Below are 18,414 nucleotides of genomic sequence, written 5' to 3'. Positions count from 1 at the left end.
TTTTTTTTTTTTTTTTTTTTTTTTTTTTTTTTTTAGTTTTGTCCATTAAGAATGTTAGTGAATTAAATCAGACCAGGGCAGACTTGATGTATGAAGTTTATAATATATGTACATACTTTTCCCCTTTTGTTATATTTGGAATCTCCCAATAGAAATGTAATGTTAACTAAACTGATTTGCATTTAAGTGCTAATTTATGCTTTCTTGGTAACAATGATGTATTTTATAATGTGTAAACTTGACAACACAACTTTAATATCAGGTTCTGACCTTTCATTTTCATCTCTGAATATTTGAAATACATAATATATACATTATACTAGTATATATGTATTAATATATAAAAAATGGAAATTGAAAATGTTCATGTTAAACATTCTCATGTCCAAATATAATTGTAAAGAAAATAGCTTAAACCTGCAAAATGATTTAGTAAGAACCTATCCCCATCCTCTGCTTTTAGTAACTAGTGTTACCTTATCAAATTAAAGTTCGTAAGTTATCAAATTTAATATAGATGAAAATGAAACTAACAGTTTTCTCTTCCTTTTTCTTTATTTACAGCCCGGTTTGCCACCTCAAAACTTCTCAATGTCTGTCACAGTCCCTGTGACCAGCCCTAGTGCTTTGTCCTACACTAACCCAGGGAGTTCACTTGTGTCCCCATCTTTGGCAGCCAGCTCAACATTAGCAGATTCAAACATGCTCTCTCCACCTCAAGCCACATTACATAGAAATGTATCCCCTGGAGCCCCTCAGAGACCACCAAGTACTGGCAGTGCAGGTATGTCCTGATATTTATTCTTCCGATTCTTTAAAAGAAAGAAAAATCTAATTGCTAACATAAACAGTTTCTTATTCTGCTACTCTTAATTTTATTGGTTTGATGAGCAAAGAGTCACTACTACATAATTGCCTCCATTTTAAAGTATTATTTTGAAAATCTGTGGCTCTAGCCTTGTACTAGGCTTTGTGGAACAAATAAAGCTTTCCTTATCCTGGGAAAGCTTTCCTTATCATGGGAAAGCCATACTAGACAGGCAGAAAATTTATTTAGGATATCATGGGCAAAGATTTAAAATTGAGTGTGAGCCATTCGTGTTAAAAATGTGGAGAGATGACTCACCTGATTAGAGTTAGAGTGTTTTCTCCATCTCCCCCTGTCTGATTTGTTCATTAATTGAGCAGAAATTTTCGGTGCATTTCCTGCATCACTGTGTGTAATGCAGTGTCTTCTCTCCCATTCCTAGATTTTATAGCACTCCATTAGCAATCCCCCCATTCTTATCAATATGCACCATTTGGTATTGATACACAAGAAGGCAGACATGTCCAGAGCTTGATAGGCGAGTGACTGTATATTTCACTACATCATATTACACATTAACGCCAAATTCAAACTGGGCTAGTTTTTATTTTTGTGTTTTTTAGGAATGGAGTGAGAGTTACCTCTGTTCAATTCCTTGTTACTCAGATAAGGAGAGCCAATTCACATTCCCTCTCTCCTCTCTCTAATGTTGTTAGGTGGGATGTTGAGCACTTCAGACCTCACAGTGCCAAATGGAGCTGGAAGCAGCCCAGTGGGTGAGTGAATTCCTACTGTTTTACTTTGTAGACATCTGTCCTATCTGAGATAAAAGGAATATTTTCCCTCAAACAAGGCCTTCTACCAAATGAAGAGGAAAACATGGGGGTATATGACTAGAGTAGACATGTCCCTTTGCGCTTTGTTTATTTAATTAGTGCTTTCACAAATACTTAACATTTTTTCATATCCCTGTGTTATTTCTCATACCTTGGCCTTACGTTCAGTTACTCATTCATTCAAATATTAATTGAGTGCCTCCTTCATAGCAGACATTGTTCTTTTCTAAAGACTAAATTGCCTTAATACAATTTTTACATCAAGACAGTTTCTTGAGAAGCTTTCTGTGTCATCTATCCTTACCAGAGTTAGACTGTTAGCAGACTGCTATATCTTACAATTGTGTGAAATGTTTTCAGAGAAATTGCAATAGGAAGAAATGGTGGACCTACTTCTAGAGACAAAGAGAATTGAGAAGTTTGTCTCTGAAGGATCTGTTTTGGTAGTCACATGTAGAACATTCACATTTTGTCGTGGTTGCTGCCAGATTGGCTCTTTTGCTTTGGGACCCCTGCCAAGATGACTAGCAGTTTAAGCATGTCATAAATGTGTCTGTCTGCCTAGCCCTGAAGTGCTGGTAAAGATAGATTGTGATCTTAACATTACAAAAACATGGCATGTATGTCAAAGAGTCACAAGAATAACTGTATCCCTTTGGATTATCATCACATTTAGTCGTCTTGGTCTCTTCATCTGTGATAATCACAGTTATCATCATTTTTATCTGAAAACAAGGGCAGGAATTCCCTTCCTGCTTCTAGATATTGTGTGTTCAAAGAGACATCTGAAAACGGATCACTTATAGGAAAAATTCCCTATTACATATATTCGACCCATTTATTCCAAAAATGTGAGGAGCTTCTTCCTTAAGAAAATTTTGGAGATGATTGAATAATTTAAAATGATGAGAAAGAAATAAATGGACATTATTGAGTGAGACAAGTTACAAAACATGTAGTGACCTAAAGCAGGAATAAATACTTAATTGTATCTGCCATTGTATTAATTGCTGTTTTAATGGAATTAAACGGATAAGACCTGTTGTGGGATATTTTATTAACAGATAATTAAATGTGGAAAAATTCATTAAGGTCTTACCAGTTATACATCAGGACTGCTATCCTTGTATGTGTATTTCCTAATATTTATAGTTTATTTCTTTTCAGCTCTATTTTAGTTGTTTACGTGCCCGTATATACTCTTTTTATATTGCATTTTCCCATACGCTTTTTTTTTTTTTTTTTTTTTTTTTTTTTTGGCTGCATTGGGTCTTTGTTGCTGCGCGTGGGCTTTCTCTAGTTGCAGCGAGTGGGGGCCACTCTTCATTGTGGTGCGCAGGCTTCTTATTGCGGTGGCTTCTCTTGTTATGGAGCATGGGCTCTAGGGGCGCGGGCTTCAGTAGTTGCAGCACATGGGCTCAGTAGTTGCAGCACACAGGCCCTAGAGTGCATGGGCTTCAGTAGTTGTGGTGTGTTGGCTCAGTTGTTGTGGCGCGTGGCTCTAGGGCACGTGGGCTTCAGTAGTTGTGGCTTGTGGGCTCTAGAGCGCAGGCTCAGTAGTTGTGGTGCACGGGCTTAGTTGCTCCGCAGTCTGTGGGATCTTCCCGGACCAAGGATCGAACCTGTATCCCCTGCATTGGCAGGCAGATTCTTAACCACTGCGCCACCAGGAAAGTCCCTTCCCATATGCTTTTATTCTTCTAGCACTATGCATCTTGCTCTCCCTTCTACTTTGCAGCCTGGTTATGGCTGGAATCAATAATTTCTGTTTTATTTAAAGTTAATTTTGACTAGCTCTTGGTGTTATTTCCAAAATTATTTTTATTTAATGGGGTTTAACTATTTGAAGATTTCTAATGTGTTTTCCCTTGGCCTTTATTTTTTTTCTCATACCTCTGGCTTGATAAACATGGCTCTTCCTCCTATCAAACAAGTCTTTCAGTTCTCTTTTTGTTCTTTTTTGGGTTTTGTACTCTCCACACTTCCCTAAAGCTTTTATACTATTCTTTCTTATCTGCCATACAACTATAAATCTAGACTTTGTCTTTGCTCAATTTTCTGTGTTCCCTTTGGTAATTTCAGACTCAGACTTTGTCATCATCCTAATTTGACCTTCTACATATAATCTAATCCTGTTGCTTTTATTTCTTTTTTTAAATTCATCTTTCTTCTTTTGTAAGCTTCCTTCCCCCCTTTCTAGACCATCAGGTTTGGAGGGTCACATTAGTCACACTCCTCAGATCATGGCACATATTCAGTGGTTTGCACAAAGCATCTCTCAGAATGTTATTCATTTTTCCCTTTATACCTCTATTCCACTCCCATTCCCTTCCTCTCCCCACACCCTCCATTCCCCAGTCATAGGCAATTATTTTAATATGTTTAGTGCTAATAGTGTTAATAATCACATTAATGATCATGATTAGTAAACATGAATTTTTATAAAAATTTAAGATTCAAGTAAGTATTAAAATATTTAAGTGCTTAGTGAATTACTTAAAAGTCTATTTCTGTTGCTACATCCACACAGAGATAAATCTTTTTTTTTTTTTAACATCTTTATTGGAGTATAATTGCTTTACAATGGTGTGTTAGTTTCTGCTTTATAACAAAGTGAATCAGTTACACATATACATATGTTCCTATATCTCCTCCCTCTTGCATCTCCCTCCCTATCCCACCCCTCTAGGTGTTCACAAACCACCTAGCTGATCTCCCTGTGCTATGCGGCTGCTTCCCACTAGCTATCCGTTTTACCTTTGGTAGTGTATATATGTCCATGCCACTCTCTCACTTTGTCACAGCTTACCCTTCCCCCTCCCCATATCCTCAAGTCCATTCTCTAGTAGGTCTGTGCCTTTATTCCCGTCTTACCCCTAGGTTCTTCATGACCCTTTTTTTTTCGTAGATTCTATATATATGTGTTAGCATACGGCATTTGTTTTTCTCTTTCTGACTTACTTCACTCTGTATGACAGACTCTAGGTCCATCCACCTCACTACAAATAACTCAATTTTGTTTCTTTTTATGGCTGAGTAATATTCCATTGTATATATGTGCCACATCTTCTTTATCCATTCATCTGTTGATGGACACTTAGGTTGCTTCCATGTCCTGGCTATTGTAAATAGAGCTGCAATGAACATTTTGGTACATGACTCTTTGAATTATGGTTTTCTCAGGGTATATGCCCAGTAGTGGGATTACTGGGTCGTATGGTAGTTCTATGATAAATCTATTTCTTATAACAACCTAATAACACAGTATAATCTCAGACTTATATCAGGATTGAATGTCGTGATTCTTCACTGATTCATACTCTTATATACCTATTTAACCTGTGCTAGATGTAATTCTGCTTGTTTGGATTATATCCTAGGTGACATTTTGTTATAACTATTAAATGTGCCACCTCAGAATTCAGATTCAACTAACTAGACATTGTGTATCACTTAATTCAGATACCAAATGGAAGTAATTATTTTTGTGCAGTACTTATAGCATACATGGGTTTAAAGTGTTTCTTGCTGTAAATTTCCCTCCCCACCCCAAAATAAATGGTCTGTCATAGGTATTTTAGAAGTGTTTTTTTGTTTTTTTTAAAAAAATAATTTATTTATTTATTTTTATTTTTGGCTGCGTTGGGGCTTCATTGCTGCGCGTGGGCTTTCTCCAGTTGTGGCGAGCGGGGCCCACTCTTCAATGCGGTGCTCGGGCCTCTCATGGCAGTGGCGTCTCCTGTTGCAGAGCACGGGCTCCAGGCGTGCCGGCCTCAGTAGTTGTGGCATATGCCCTAGTTGCTCCGTGGCATATGGAATCCTCCCGGACCAGTGTTATTTTTTGCGAAGAAGAGTCAAATAATGTATTTTAGCCCATTTTCAACAATGGTGCCATTTTGGTTTAGTAGTTTGGAAAAATAGTTTAAACTCAATTTTATGCCTAAAGTCTTTATGAATGAAAAGATTAAACATTTTTAAATTCCCAGAGAAATTTAGAAGAAAATATATTAAGAGCTGTGGATATGATTTCTTATCTACATTTTTCAAAGTATGTTTCCTGGAACCATATGAAAAGAAGGACTTGCCTATGTGTTTGGCAAACCTTGTGCTAAATAAAACTAAACCAGTTTCTTTACTGTAGGACTTACCAGAGCCTTTAAAATGCTAATCTGTTTTGTGAATCTTTAAACATGGTTACTCAAAGCAGTTTCACAGTAGAACCCTTCATTTTTATTTTCCTCATGAAAAAACATCTTTCAGAATTAGTGTCATATAAAACATATTTTGGGAAAGACAGGTCATTTGGGCAGACTTGGTCATTTGGACCAACTCTTTTTCTGAGGACAGCTAGAAATGCTAGGCAGAGTATTTTTTTAAATCTGCTTGAAAGCATTTCAGAGCTAATAAGGTAATGAGGAATTATTGGCTCAAGATCCAGGGAATGACAGAGACTCAAAGAGGTGAGCCCAGGGCCCACAAAGAATTGGGAGGGCCTAGTATATTCTTCTCACTTTGGATTGAGTCCCTAAAAGGCTGGACCGTAGAAGTAGCATGAATCAGAGGTTATCAGTCCCTCATAGTAGATACATATCCTATTTGCATCATCCCACTTCTTGAAGTTAGATTGTGGTGATTTATTGTTAGGGTCCCCAGTAATATAAGGGTAAAACACCATCCCAGGCCTTATTATTTGTACTTGACTTACAAGCAGATCTAACTAGGCACAGTCAGGAGCAGTACAACATAAATGAAAGCCTGCAGAAAAAAATGGACAGTAGAACCTGCCTCCTGGGAACTCCAGATCTTGGAGTTATTAGGCACAGACTTTGACTTTAACATAACAATATTTACTGTATCAGGAAGATAAAAAATAGATTAAGAATTTTGGCGGAGAACTGGAAACTTTAAAAATGGACATTTTAGAACTAAAAAAAGAGTATTAAGAACTGACTGGATGGGTTTAATAACCCATCCAGTGAGTGAGAATTGGTGAACTAAAAGACAGGAACAATATTCAGAATTTTTGAGACATAAAAGGATGGATAATTCAAAAGAAGAGTAAGACCTAGAGGATACAGTGAGAAGGTCTAACATACTTAAAATTGGAGTCCCAGAGGCAAAAAGAGAGAAAATTGGCCAGAAGTGGTATTTGAAGAGATAATCACAGAATTTTCCAAACCTGATAAAACACATCAAGCCGTAGATTCAAGAAGCCCTTTAGAACCCATGTGGGATACAGGTAAAGCTGTGCTTTAAGAGAAATTTAAGTCTCAATGTGTATGAGAACACAGACATTTCACAAAAGAAGCTATCCAGGTGTCTAATAAATGTGTGAAAAGATGCTTGATTCAGTAATCAAGGAAATGCAAAATTAAAACCACAGACAGCATTAGGTACCCACGAGAACGGCTAAAGCAAAATAGATAATACCAGGTGTTAACAAGGGTATGGAAAAGCCCAAACTCTCATACACTGATGATGGCAGTACAAATTGGTGCAATCATTTTGACATTATCTACTAAAGTTGTAAATATGTGTATTCCATGACCCAGCATTTTCTCTCATAGTTATATACTAGAGAAATGCATATATGCACCATGAGCACCAAGAGATATGGAATGTGCATGGCATTATTTGTTACAGCCAGCATCTAGAAATAATTCAGATTTCTGTCAGTAGTAGAGTGGATGAATATGTGATAGTACCTTTACGTGAATAATACTGCACTGCAATGAAAATGAAGGAACTATGGCAGTAATCAACAACATGGATGAATTTCACCAAACTAATACAAATGAAAGAAGATAGATGCAAATACTAAATGATTCTATCTACATAAAGTTTGAAAAGCAGATGAGCAAAGCTATAGTTTTAAGGATGTCTGTGTAGGTAGATGGTAAAGCTATAAAAAACACGAAGTTACTGTAAAAGTCATGATATATGCCACTTTGTAGGTGGAACAATAGGAGTATTTTTGGGGCCCAATTAGAGAAACTAGCAATATTCTTTGGGGTTCTATGGTTACATGGTTCATATGATAAATCCTTAATCTTTTAAGTTTTTGTTTTGTACACCTTTCTGTATATGTATTATATTAAAAGTTTTTAAAAAAATATAATACTTTGATATAAAAAAGTAATTATATAATCACAAATGTGGAGGCACTTTTAAAACTATGAGAATGTAATGTGCATTGTAGTTATACTCTTAATTCTGAAATCTAGAGAGAAGAAAGTTCACACACACATACATTCACACTCACAAAGATTTGGCAGTGTTTTGAATCTTTGAACATTATTGTCTGCATTGGCAGCTAGATATGCAGCTTCATCTTGAGATAATGAAGCAAGTCAGTATAAAAGGACAGGCCAACAAGCTGAGGATGGCAAAGTGGAAAGCTGGAAAGACTGGGTCCTCTGTGTTGAGCTGTTGAAGGCACTGAGCCTGCTACCACTTTTCCCCAAGTCTTATGTGAGATATTAGATTTTTCTCATTCTTAAGAGAAAAAGTAAAATAAAATACAGGCCACATTTAGGGAAATATTTGATAAATGAATAGGCATTTAATGTACTTAAATGTACAATTCAAAAAAGAAACCCAACTAGTATTTTAAAAATTGAAAAGCATGTTCATCATTGATAGTAATCATGAGATTCAAATAAAAATGCAAAAAAAAAAAAAAAAAAAAAAAAAACAACCCCACCTAGTAATTGCCAACTATTACCACTTTTATTGTGACATGGAAAGCTGATGAAGGTGGGTGAAACTGATGATCTGGTTATGTGTTTGTGGCATAGGAAATTAGTAACAGTCGTTCTAGAAAGTTTTTGACAAGATGTTTCAGTAGTCATAAGAACCTGTTTTCCTCTAAGCCTAGTAATCCCATTTCTAGGAATCTCTCCTAAAGAAATCAGTCAGACTATGCAAAGGTTCATTGCAACTTTATTTATAGTAGGGAATAATAGGAAAATATCAACATATTCAACAGTATAAAAATTAAGTAAATTAAAAATTTCAACTGAATTCCAATTTTTAGTTGTGATTTAAAACTATGCAAACTATATACACATGGAAGACAAAATAAGAAATCCAAAATCATTATAATAGTTTTGTTAGAATAGTGGAAGTATGTGTTTTCCCTCCTGTTTTCTAGTTTCTGAACTTTCTGTGATGCTATATTGATATGATACATCTATAGTCATAAAATTATTATAGTAAATTAGAGCATTCTTTTGTTTTTTTCCTTGTAAAGTGATTTTTTGTATTTTGTCTATGTTATCGTCCAAATAAAACCTGCTAGTTTTGTATGTATTGTAAATTGTATATATCTTTCATGGAGGCAATCTGCTTATTGCTTATGGTTTACTAGGTAAATTTGTCTACTGAGAATTTACATTTAATACTCAGATAATACTGTAATTCAGATGACTTTGGGAACTCTTTTTAACTTTGGGCCTCTGTTCAAAGATCAAGCATAATGTAAAATTGCCCAAATCCAGCAGTTTCACTTTTTAAAAAACATGTTGAGAAAGAGAAAAAAATACACTGGACTAGAAAGAGCTCAACAAGCTCTTGGAGTTGATATGGGTTGGGTGAAGGTAATAAGGATTTGCATTATAGCAGAGGCAGTGGCAGTTAAAAAGAAGAGATGGGTAAGGAGAAAGGCATTATAAAGAAAGAATAGCAATGCTTGATAGCTCTGTGAAAGTGGGGATGGAAGTGATGGAGGATGACAGTAGTACAGGTGTTTAAAACAGGTTGAGTTTGAAATGACAGCAGCATATCTGGGGAACAGTGCCCACCAGATAGTTGCATGTGGACTGGAAATTAGGAGACAGAAAGCAGAACTACAGATTTAAGAGTCATATTGAGGCAGTGGTTGAAGCCATGGGGATACATGAAGTCTCTGAAAGAGAAGGAGACATGTAGCCTCTTTGGGGCTGTGTACATAGGAGAGATTGAGAGGGAATACAGAAGAACCAGAATCTCATGATTGTTTTGGATCATAAGTTTCTAATGGACAGAATCCATGTTGTTCATCATATAGGAATTTCCACTGAGTCAAGTAAATATGTCATCAGTGATTTTAAAACCCATGGTCTTTTTAAATTTTAGAAACCTCATTCACTTCTTTGTACAAATGACATAATTTTATAGACTTTTAAAGTATATTGTTATTTATTTACCTATTTATTGAATAATCAGCTGAAAGTTTGTCAGATTTTATGAAAAATTTGTCAAATATGATAAAATTAATTCTTGAACCTTGCTTTGGATGAATTTTTCAGAATCTTTTGAGATTTTCAAAGTCCTTTGCATGTCAGTTCAACTTCTCAAATAGATTCATAGTAATAGCCCTAAAAGAGTAGTATTAAGAACATGGGAGTGCTTTCCAGCCACTTCAGTGCAGTATTTCAGATGATACAATATTCTGAAATAGAAGCCAGATTGATATAATTGAATGACTTGTCTTAGAGCTGTAGGACCATAATTAAGATCAGCTTTGTCAAGTTTCTGAAAGCATTAGTATGCAGTTTGCTCGAAAGCATTTTTGTCACATTTGTGTCAGGGCATAAGTTATCATAAAGCTTCAAAACACATTTTAACAAAAGTCACATTAAATTGGGTTTATTCATTTAGAATCAGTACTTTATTCCTAAATTTGTAGGCTGTGACAAGATGAGTTATATCCTTAAAGTATATACCTCAAAAGTCTATCCCAACAATATCTTCATTTTTGTCATAAAAAATGAACAGGAGGTAAGAAGGCACACATTAGGAAGTATATCACTACACTCCACAAAATAACAAATGGTGCATATAAGATTATCTTGTTTCAATCTGGCAAGTTACCAAACTCTTACATCATCCTGTAATCGTCTGCTGCAGACTCTGACTTTATACTCTGAAATATCGTGCTTTTAGGTCCCCTTTCATTCTTGTAATTTGATTCTCATGGGTTACTATGGTACCACGTCTAGCTGAAAAGCGTCATAGATTCCACATGGGAAAAGCACATTAGTGCTTCTTAATAATGCGTTTTTCTAAATTACACCTTTGCATCATCTTATAATGTATTTGAGAGGAAATACTGCTTTATCCTTCAGATTTGAGTGCAAATCAAGTAAATAAGAACCTTCTATATATTATCAGAGAAATTAAGAACACACATTTATGCCAGTATTTAAGAGAAGCATTTTTAATTTGTACTTACTTTCTACTGGCTTCTGTTAAACCTTCAGGTTTTTGTATAAAATTATTTCATGAGCATTTTATATCCAGATGACTTGCTTAGCAGTTAACCTCTGCCCAATTCGTGGATGAGCTCTGCTCCACAGGGGATGGCCTAGTGCAGAGCTTGTTTTTTATAACAGCACTGCTTTCTGAAGCTTAACAGAGTGCAGGAAATTGCTTTCTGGGGTGTGGAAAGGAGATTCAGCCCAGATTTAATACATACCCCTTCAAGATAATGGAAGCAGAATGCAGGAAATAACCTCATAAGGTTAACTGAAGTATCAGTCCCCACAACAAAATTAAATCACATAATGAATTAAAAATGGTAGGTCACTTGGTAAAAGTTTTGGAGAAAGCAAGAGGAATTGGGTGAGAGTAAGCTGGAGGGGGAAAGAAGCACTGATCATCTGGAATCCCAACATTTTGAATGACAAGTGCTGAAGAGATACAGGCCAGTTCCTAAGTGCCGCACCTCACTTCTCTGTTTTCTTTGTCCCTTGAAAATGTTCTGGTTAGGATCCAACAAAGTTGATTATATCACATTAGCAAAACATTAATTTTTAGTTTCTCATATAAATAATTCACCTAAATAACATACCTTTTCAAAATCTAATATAAGCAAATATACTGAAGTATTCATTTCCTTCAGCAGAACTTCAAGAACTTAATCTCTTTCTAATTATATTTTTTAATTTTAGAATTTACATATCTATTCATCAATTGACCCTATTCGTTATATATTCTGTTCCTGAGAATGTTTTATAAACTGCCAAACACTATGTTGATTTTAGTGGGTTTAAATATTTCTCTTCCATTCAGGAAACTTTCATAGAATTAAAATGATCTGATAACCCAATACAAAAGCTCTTAAACTGAAAAATATGTGCAGTACATAATTGGTTTTTGTCATTAACTCATTACAGTACTCATTGTACTACATTTCACTTCTTAGAATAGTCTTCTCAGGGTGAGATTTTAGGAAGGTTTTAGGCCAGTGTTAAGCACACAGCAGATACTTAGTTTTGGTTAGTCCCTGCATGTATTTAACACAGACATGTATATATATTTGTAATATCTGGTGTCTGTTTATTTTTGGAGGATTCTTTTTTTTTTTAATTTATTTTTGGCTGCATTGGGTCTTCGTTGTTGCATGTGGGCTCTCTCTAGTTGCGGTGAGTGGGGGCTACTCTTTGTTGCAGTGCATGGGCTTCTTGCAGTGGCTTCTCTTGTTGCAGAGCATGGGCTCTAGGCACACGGGCTTCAGTAGTTGTGGCACATGGGCTCAGTAGTTGTGGCTCATAGGCTATAGAGCGCAGGCTCAGTAGTTGTGGCGCATGGGCTTAGTTGCTCCGCAGCATGTGGGATCTTCCTGGACCAGGGCTCGAACCCATGTCCCCTGCATTGGCAGGCAGATTCCTAACCGCTTCGCCACCAGGGAAGTCCTTTTTGGAGGATTCTAAAGTTGTCTTTTTTGCTTTATACTGGAAGGAAAAGAACAGAATAAATACAACTGCCCTTTCCTTGTGACAGTCGCTGAAGCCATGGACTCTGTGCTTATCTGCCCCACCATTCCTTAGTCACACTTTGTTCATTCATGCTTTAGTGTATTTTTTTCACATTTATTCATAATGCCTGCCTTCTGTCATCTTTTGCCCTTTCAGACTGCTTAAATAGTTGATCCCACAAAGCCTTCCCTAATTAAAAGCCCACATGCCTGTATCAGTGCTTTGCTTTCTATTTCCTTGTAAATTTTGTGTGGTTACATTTCATTGTGTTAATGTTAAGTATAATTTTGACATCTTCATGTCTCTGTGGTGTATGCCTGTTATTGCTAACTAGGTAAAAAGCTGCTTGAAGACCATGCAGGGTTTTTTTTTTAATCCCTTCCTATAACCTCCTCACTGCATAGTGCTCTACACCTAATAGACATTTAAAAGTTTATTTCTAAATTGTAAAGGTAGTTCTGTGTTGTCTGATTTAAGATGGTTGCTACTATTGATGTGTGAATGCTGAGTCCCACCTAGAGAATTCAAGAGGCCTCTTCAGCCCTCCAGGAACTTCTAGTTCACTATTCTGAATATTTCGTTTTTGGTCAGCTTGTAATAAACACTAGGAGTGTAATTCTTAAGCCAACAAAGTTTTCTTTTATTCGGTGCCCTTAAATTAACATCTGTGTACTGTAATATCTGTGGCAAGGGGGATTGAAGTGGAGTCAGCCCTACCCAAACCACATGGCTACACATGAGGAGGACTAGAATGACTGCAATATCCATGAAAATAGGGATGATCCCTTACATTAATTTTCTGTCTCAACTGGTGCCCAAAAGTACTGTGTATATACAATAGAACCTATACCACACTGTATCTTTTTCCTTATTTCCTCTCTAAGAAAGATAGACAATTCTTTAGGGAAAGTTAAAAAGTAGGAATTAGTTGATTGAAGTCAGATAAATAACAAATACTTAAAGAAGACCTTAATGGTAGCTAAAGAACAGAACAGGTACAGGTAGAGCTATAAGGAAGAAGTACTTGGTGAAAATAAGGCATTAGAGCTGAGTGCTAAATAAGCTTTAGTGAAGGAGATGCCCTGATACCTAGTTCTGTGCCCAGAACTTAGTAGGAGTGCCTTTGTTGTCGTGAGAATGAATGAATAGGCTGGTCTCAGGCATCTTCTTATATATCCCCATTATCTTGGTCCCCAATAGGAGATGCCCATTAGAAACATATTTTGTGTTTTAAGTTTCTGTCAGCAGGTCCACGCAGTAAGACTGGAAACAAGTGGCATTAGTCTTAAACTTCATATGTATTTCAGACTTGCTTCACTCTCTTTGCTTATTTTTAAAATATTCAAAGATGACATGATTAGATATTCATGAGTTTTATTATAAAATTCACTTGAAACTGGGACTGGGGAAAACTTGCATCATATTTGTACCACAGTATTTTAATGACTCGTTTCATGTTAATGAATGGTATTTCTTTTTTCCAGGGAATGGATTTGTAAACTCAAGAGCTTCTCCAAATTTGATTGGAACTACTGGTGCAAATAGTTTAGGCAAAGTTATGCCTACAAAGTCTCCCCCTCCTCCAGGTGGTGGCAGTCTTGGAATGAACAGTCGAAAACCAGATCTTCGAGTTGTCATCCCCCCTTCAAGCAAGGGCATGATGCCTCCACTGGTACGTTAAACCTTTCTTCAATTTCATTCTTTAAAACATGTATTTTATACATAGTGTATATTCTCCTTTGCAATTTACTGTACTTCCATAGACTCTAGACCTTTTCCTAATAAGTATTTCTATTTGAAATTAGCATTTGAAGAGACAAGGCTATTTTAAATACCGAGGAATCAGATTATGAAAAAACAGGAAATAAATCTACCTAATGGTTATTTAAAATTAAAGCTAAATATGGAGAAGTTATTATGTTAATTTTAATTTACCAAACTGGAATCTTTGCTTAAAGATCTCATCCTCAATTTGATAAATTAAACCTGACTTAAGTACTTCTTCTCTGTGCTCTGCATACTTTGAGTAATTTTTTCACACACTTTTCTGTAAGAGAAATACTAAATTATTTGTTAGAAAATTCTGCATAACAAAGAGAACTATTGTAGAATAGGAAAGAATGCATAAAAACTTGGATGAGTTGTTCTCATAATTTTTGTTTATTCCTTCTCAAATAACCTTCCCATTTAACTCTTATAAGAATACAGGTCTGCCCACCCCAGCCCTTAACAATGTTCCAGCCTCATTTGCTTTTGAATCCTGTGTTTATAAGAAGGGGAAAATATGTCTACCCGGCTTAGCTTTCTGTAGAAAATAGTTAGAATATATATGTAAGTTTTAAAACCATTCTGATTTTAGCAACTGTTTGACTACTAACAATCAATGTGATGTGTCAGGTGGTCTTCCTACTATGCAGCTGCTAAACTGGCCATTTGATTGTTTGCTAAGTGAAAGTAATGCTATCAGGCTTTAGATAATAATTCTACATTGTATAATGATTTATAGATTCCCAAACATCTTTATATGCATTGTATCATTTGATTCTCAAACAGTGATCTTGGCAGGTAAGATAAGGAAACCAAGGGAAGGTTAGTACTGGTCCAAGGTAGCACAAAAGAGAGCCAGAACCAAAACCCTTTAAGTCAAAAAACAAAGTGCTTTTTCATTCGGAGATACAGAAAACTGGAAACTTGCTCCCAGCCTTACACTGAAAAAATGTTGGACAAACAATTTCATAGTTTTCCTTGAACACATTGTAGTGCTGAGATTTCAGGGCAAACAACTGGCCTAGACTCTAGGGAGAGACAGATACTGCAGGGAGAGGACATTGGAGCACTGACTTTATCTGGGCAAGACACAGATAATAAGAATTAAGCTAGGGTGATTGGTGAATTGCTGGAGGCCAAGTGTTCACTGGCAGGACTCTGTAAAACCCCTGGGACTGCTATGTAGGGAGAGTCTTGAGCCCGCTTGCAGGCTTTTTCTCCATGAACCCCACTGGGTGCTCACAGAAAAAATTGGGAATATCCTGAAAAAGTCTCCTCTGTGGTGTACAATGGGAAGAGAGGGGAAGAGCAGCCACTGCACTAGGGGCAAAAAGTTTTGCCTGGGTCCTTCTCCCCTTTCACTCCTGTGGAACAGAAGTCTTAATCTGTGAGGAGATGAATGACATAAATGGTCATCCTTAGGCATTGGCGAATTCCCATTGTATCTGGGGAAATGGACAAGGAAAACTCTCAGCCCATGGTGGAGGAGCAGGAACAATGTCATGAACATGGCAGAATTTCTGAGAAGGCTGCAGCCTGAGGCACAGCACAAAAGGGAAGGCTTAAAACTGCGGATGAGCAGTCTTTGGGGAAAAAACAAGTAAACAAAAAACCTCTAGCCAACCAATCTTCCATTCCCACCAGAGGGATTTGAGGCCTGTGGTGGATACACTGAGGGTAACCATAGCAACAGTGAAGCTCAAACCCAGCCCAGTTCTTAATTAAATTAACTCAAACTCTGTACTAAAGGCCTAGCAGGAGGAAAGACCTGTTACAGGTCTTCAGGTCAGTAGGAATTACCCAAACTGAAATATAAAGAGAAGAATCAAAACAAAAAAAAAACAGAAAAAAGCCTCTAATATGTGTGGGGCTTTTTCAGATGATTTAACATGTTTATAATTAGAATTCCAAAAAGAGAAGAGAGAGAGAGAACATAGCAGAAGAAATGTGTTTGAAGAAATAATAACCAACACCAAACACACACACACTCAGACTGCTAAAACAGAAGACAAAGAGGAAAATCTTAAAGGCAACCAGGGAAAAGAGACAGATAAATAAATAGAGGAATGAAGATAAGAATTTACACCATACTTCTTTTCAGAAACTATGCAAGCTACAAAACAGTGGAGTAATCTAAAGTGCTGAAATTAAAACGAAAACCAAAAAACTTTCAACCTAGAATTCTGTACCCAGCAAAAATACCTTTCAAGAAATGAAAGAGAAATAAAAACATTCTCAAAAAAAAATTGTGGGAATTTATTGCCAGCAGACATACCCTACAAGAAATGTTAAAGGATTTTCTTTGGAAGAAGGAATATGCTACCAGCAAACTCTTGGGTCTATACAAAGAAATAAAGAACAATGGAAATGGAATAAATGAAGATAAAATAAAATTCATTTTGTCCTTCATTTGATAAACTTTAATTTTAGAACAGTTTTAAATTTATACAAAGATTGCAAAGGTGGTACAGAAAGTTCCCATATGCTGCACACCCAATTTTTCCTGTGATTAACATCTTACATTAGTATGGTACATTTGTTACAACTAATGAATCCATATTGATACATTATTATTAACTAAAGTCTACACTTTATTAGGATACCCTTAGTTGTTAACCCCGTGTCTTTTTCTGTTCTGGAATCCAAACCAGGAATACAACATTGCATTTAGTAGTCATGTCTCTTTAGGCTCTTCTTGGCTGTGATAGTTTCTCTAAGACTTTAATGACCTTGACAGTTCTCAGTATTGGTCAGATATGTTGTAGAATGTTCCTAAATTGTGGTTTTTCTGATGTTTTTCTCATGATTAGACTGGTGTTATGTGTTTGGGGGAGGAAGGCTGTCGAACTAAAGTGCCATTTTCATCACATTATATCAAGGGTACATACTATCAACATGACTGTTGATCACTTTGGTCATCTTGCTGGTGTAGTATTTCACTGGCTACTCTTTTCCCCCTTCCCATACTGTCCTCTGTAGAAGGAAGTTACTGTGCAAGGCCCACACCTAAGGAGTAGTGGAGGTTATTCTCCTACCTCCTTGAGGGCAGACTATCTACATACATTATTTGTAGTTCTTCTGCACAGGTGACTTATCTGTTCTCTCTCATTTATTTAATCATTTATTTATAGCGAATATTAATATGGACTCATGGACATTTATTTTATACTTTGGGTTATAATACTAAATTCTGTTAATATATGATTCTGTCAATACCAATATTAGTTTATTCTGTTGCTCAGACTGTTCCAGCTTTAGCTGTTGAGGACTGTTCAAATGGTTCCTGTGCCCCTTTTATGTACCCTCATCTTTGTGGGGTTTTTTTGGCAGGGAGGAAAGTGGGGGTTACTATTTTATTCTCTGGTTACTACAGAATGCTCCAGGCTCATCTTGTGTATTTCCTGCCCCAGTCCTGGAATCAGGCATTTCTCTGAGGAACCTTGGTTCCTTTTATTGGAGAATGATATTAGAAACCAGGATCTGGGTGTTTTTCCTCTTCTTACTTGCCCCAAAAGATAATTGGCTTTCTAAAGCAAAAATAGTGGCAATGACTTTTGTGTTTATAGCACATGTAAAAATAAAATGACGGCAGAGGGATTAGAAATATACTGTTGTAGGTCTTTACACATGATGAGGTGTATATTTGAAGGTGAACTCCAATTAACTGAAGATGTATATTGTAAACCCTAGTACAGCTATATGAAATAAAAAGAGGTATAAATAAGTCAATAGAGGAGATAAAATAGAAACATAAAATATGCTCCAGTAGCCCAAGAAATGGGAGAAAAAGAATAATAAAGAACAGATGGAACAAATGAAATATAGCTAGCAAGATTGTAGATTTTAATCCAACTATACAAGTAAATGTGGTCATAAACATCAGTTAAAAGACAAAATGTCAGATTGGTTAAAAAAGGAAGATCATACAGTACACTGTCTATAAGAATCCACTTTAAATATAAAGACATAGGTAAAAGGATGGAAAAAAATATACCATGCAAACATTAACCAAAAGAAAGCTAGTGTAGCCATATTAATTTCAGGCAATGTAGACTTCACAATAAGGAATATTATCAAGGATAAAGAAGGATATTACATAGTCCATATTCCAAGAAATAAGTATCTTTAATGTGTATGCACCTAACAGCACACCTTCAAAATACATAAAGCAAAAACTGATACGGCTAAAAGGTGGAAGAGAAAAATCCACAATTGTAGTTGGAACCTTCAACACTCTTCTCTCAGTAATTGATAGAACAAGTAG

The 18,414-nt window shown here is 36.1% G+C and overlaps 1 protein-coding gene across 6 annotated transcripts in view; it reads left to right on the top strand.

Moving 5' to 3' along the window:
• MEF2A (myocyte enhancer factor 2A) overlaps positions 1-18,414 on the top strand; it is a 91,835-nt gene that overhangs the window by 49,342 nt on the left and 24,079 nt on the right. For 5 of the 6 annotated variants that reach the window (XM_007458468.1, XM_007458463.1, XM_007458465.1 and 2 more), the window contains 3 exons: positions 565-784; positions 1,525-1,584; positions 13,868-14,055. In XM_007458468.1, the coding sequence (XP_007458530.1) occupies positions 565-784; positions 1,525-1,584; positions 13,868-14,055 (468 nt within the window). The remainder of the gene's footprint in view (positions 1-564; positions 785-1,524; positions 1,585-13,867; positions 14,056-18,414) is intronic. The other variant, XM_007458467.1, reaches the window with a different exon arrangement.

This window comes from Lipotes vexillifer, unplaced genomic scaffold, assembly GCF_000442215.2.
Source record: "Lipotes vexillifer unplaced genomic scaffold, Lipotes_vexillifer_v1.1 scaffold626, whole genome shotgun sequence".
Classification (NCBI taxonomy): Eukaryota; Metazoa; Chordata; class Mammalia; order Artiodactyla; family Lipotidae; genus Lipotes; species Lipotes vexillifer.
This window is presented reverse-complemented; position numbering and strand designations above follow the sequence as displayed.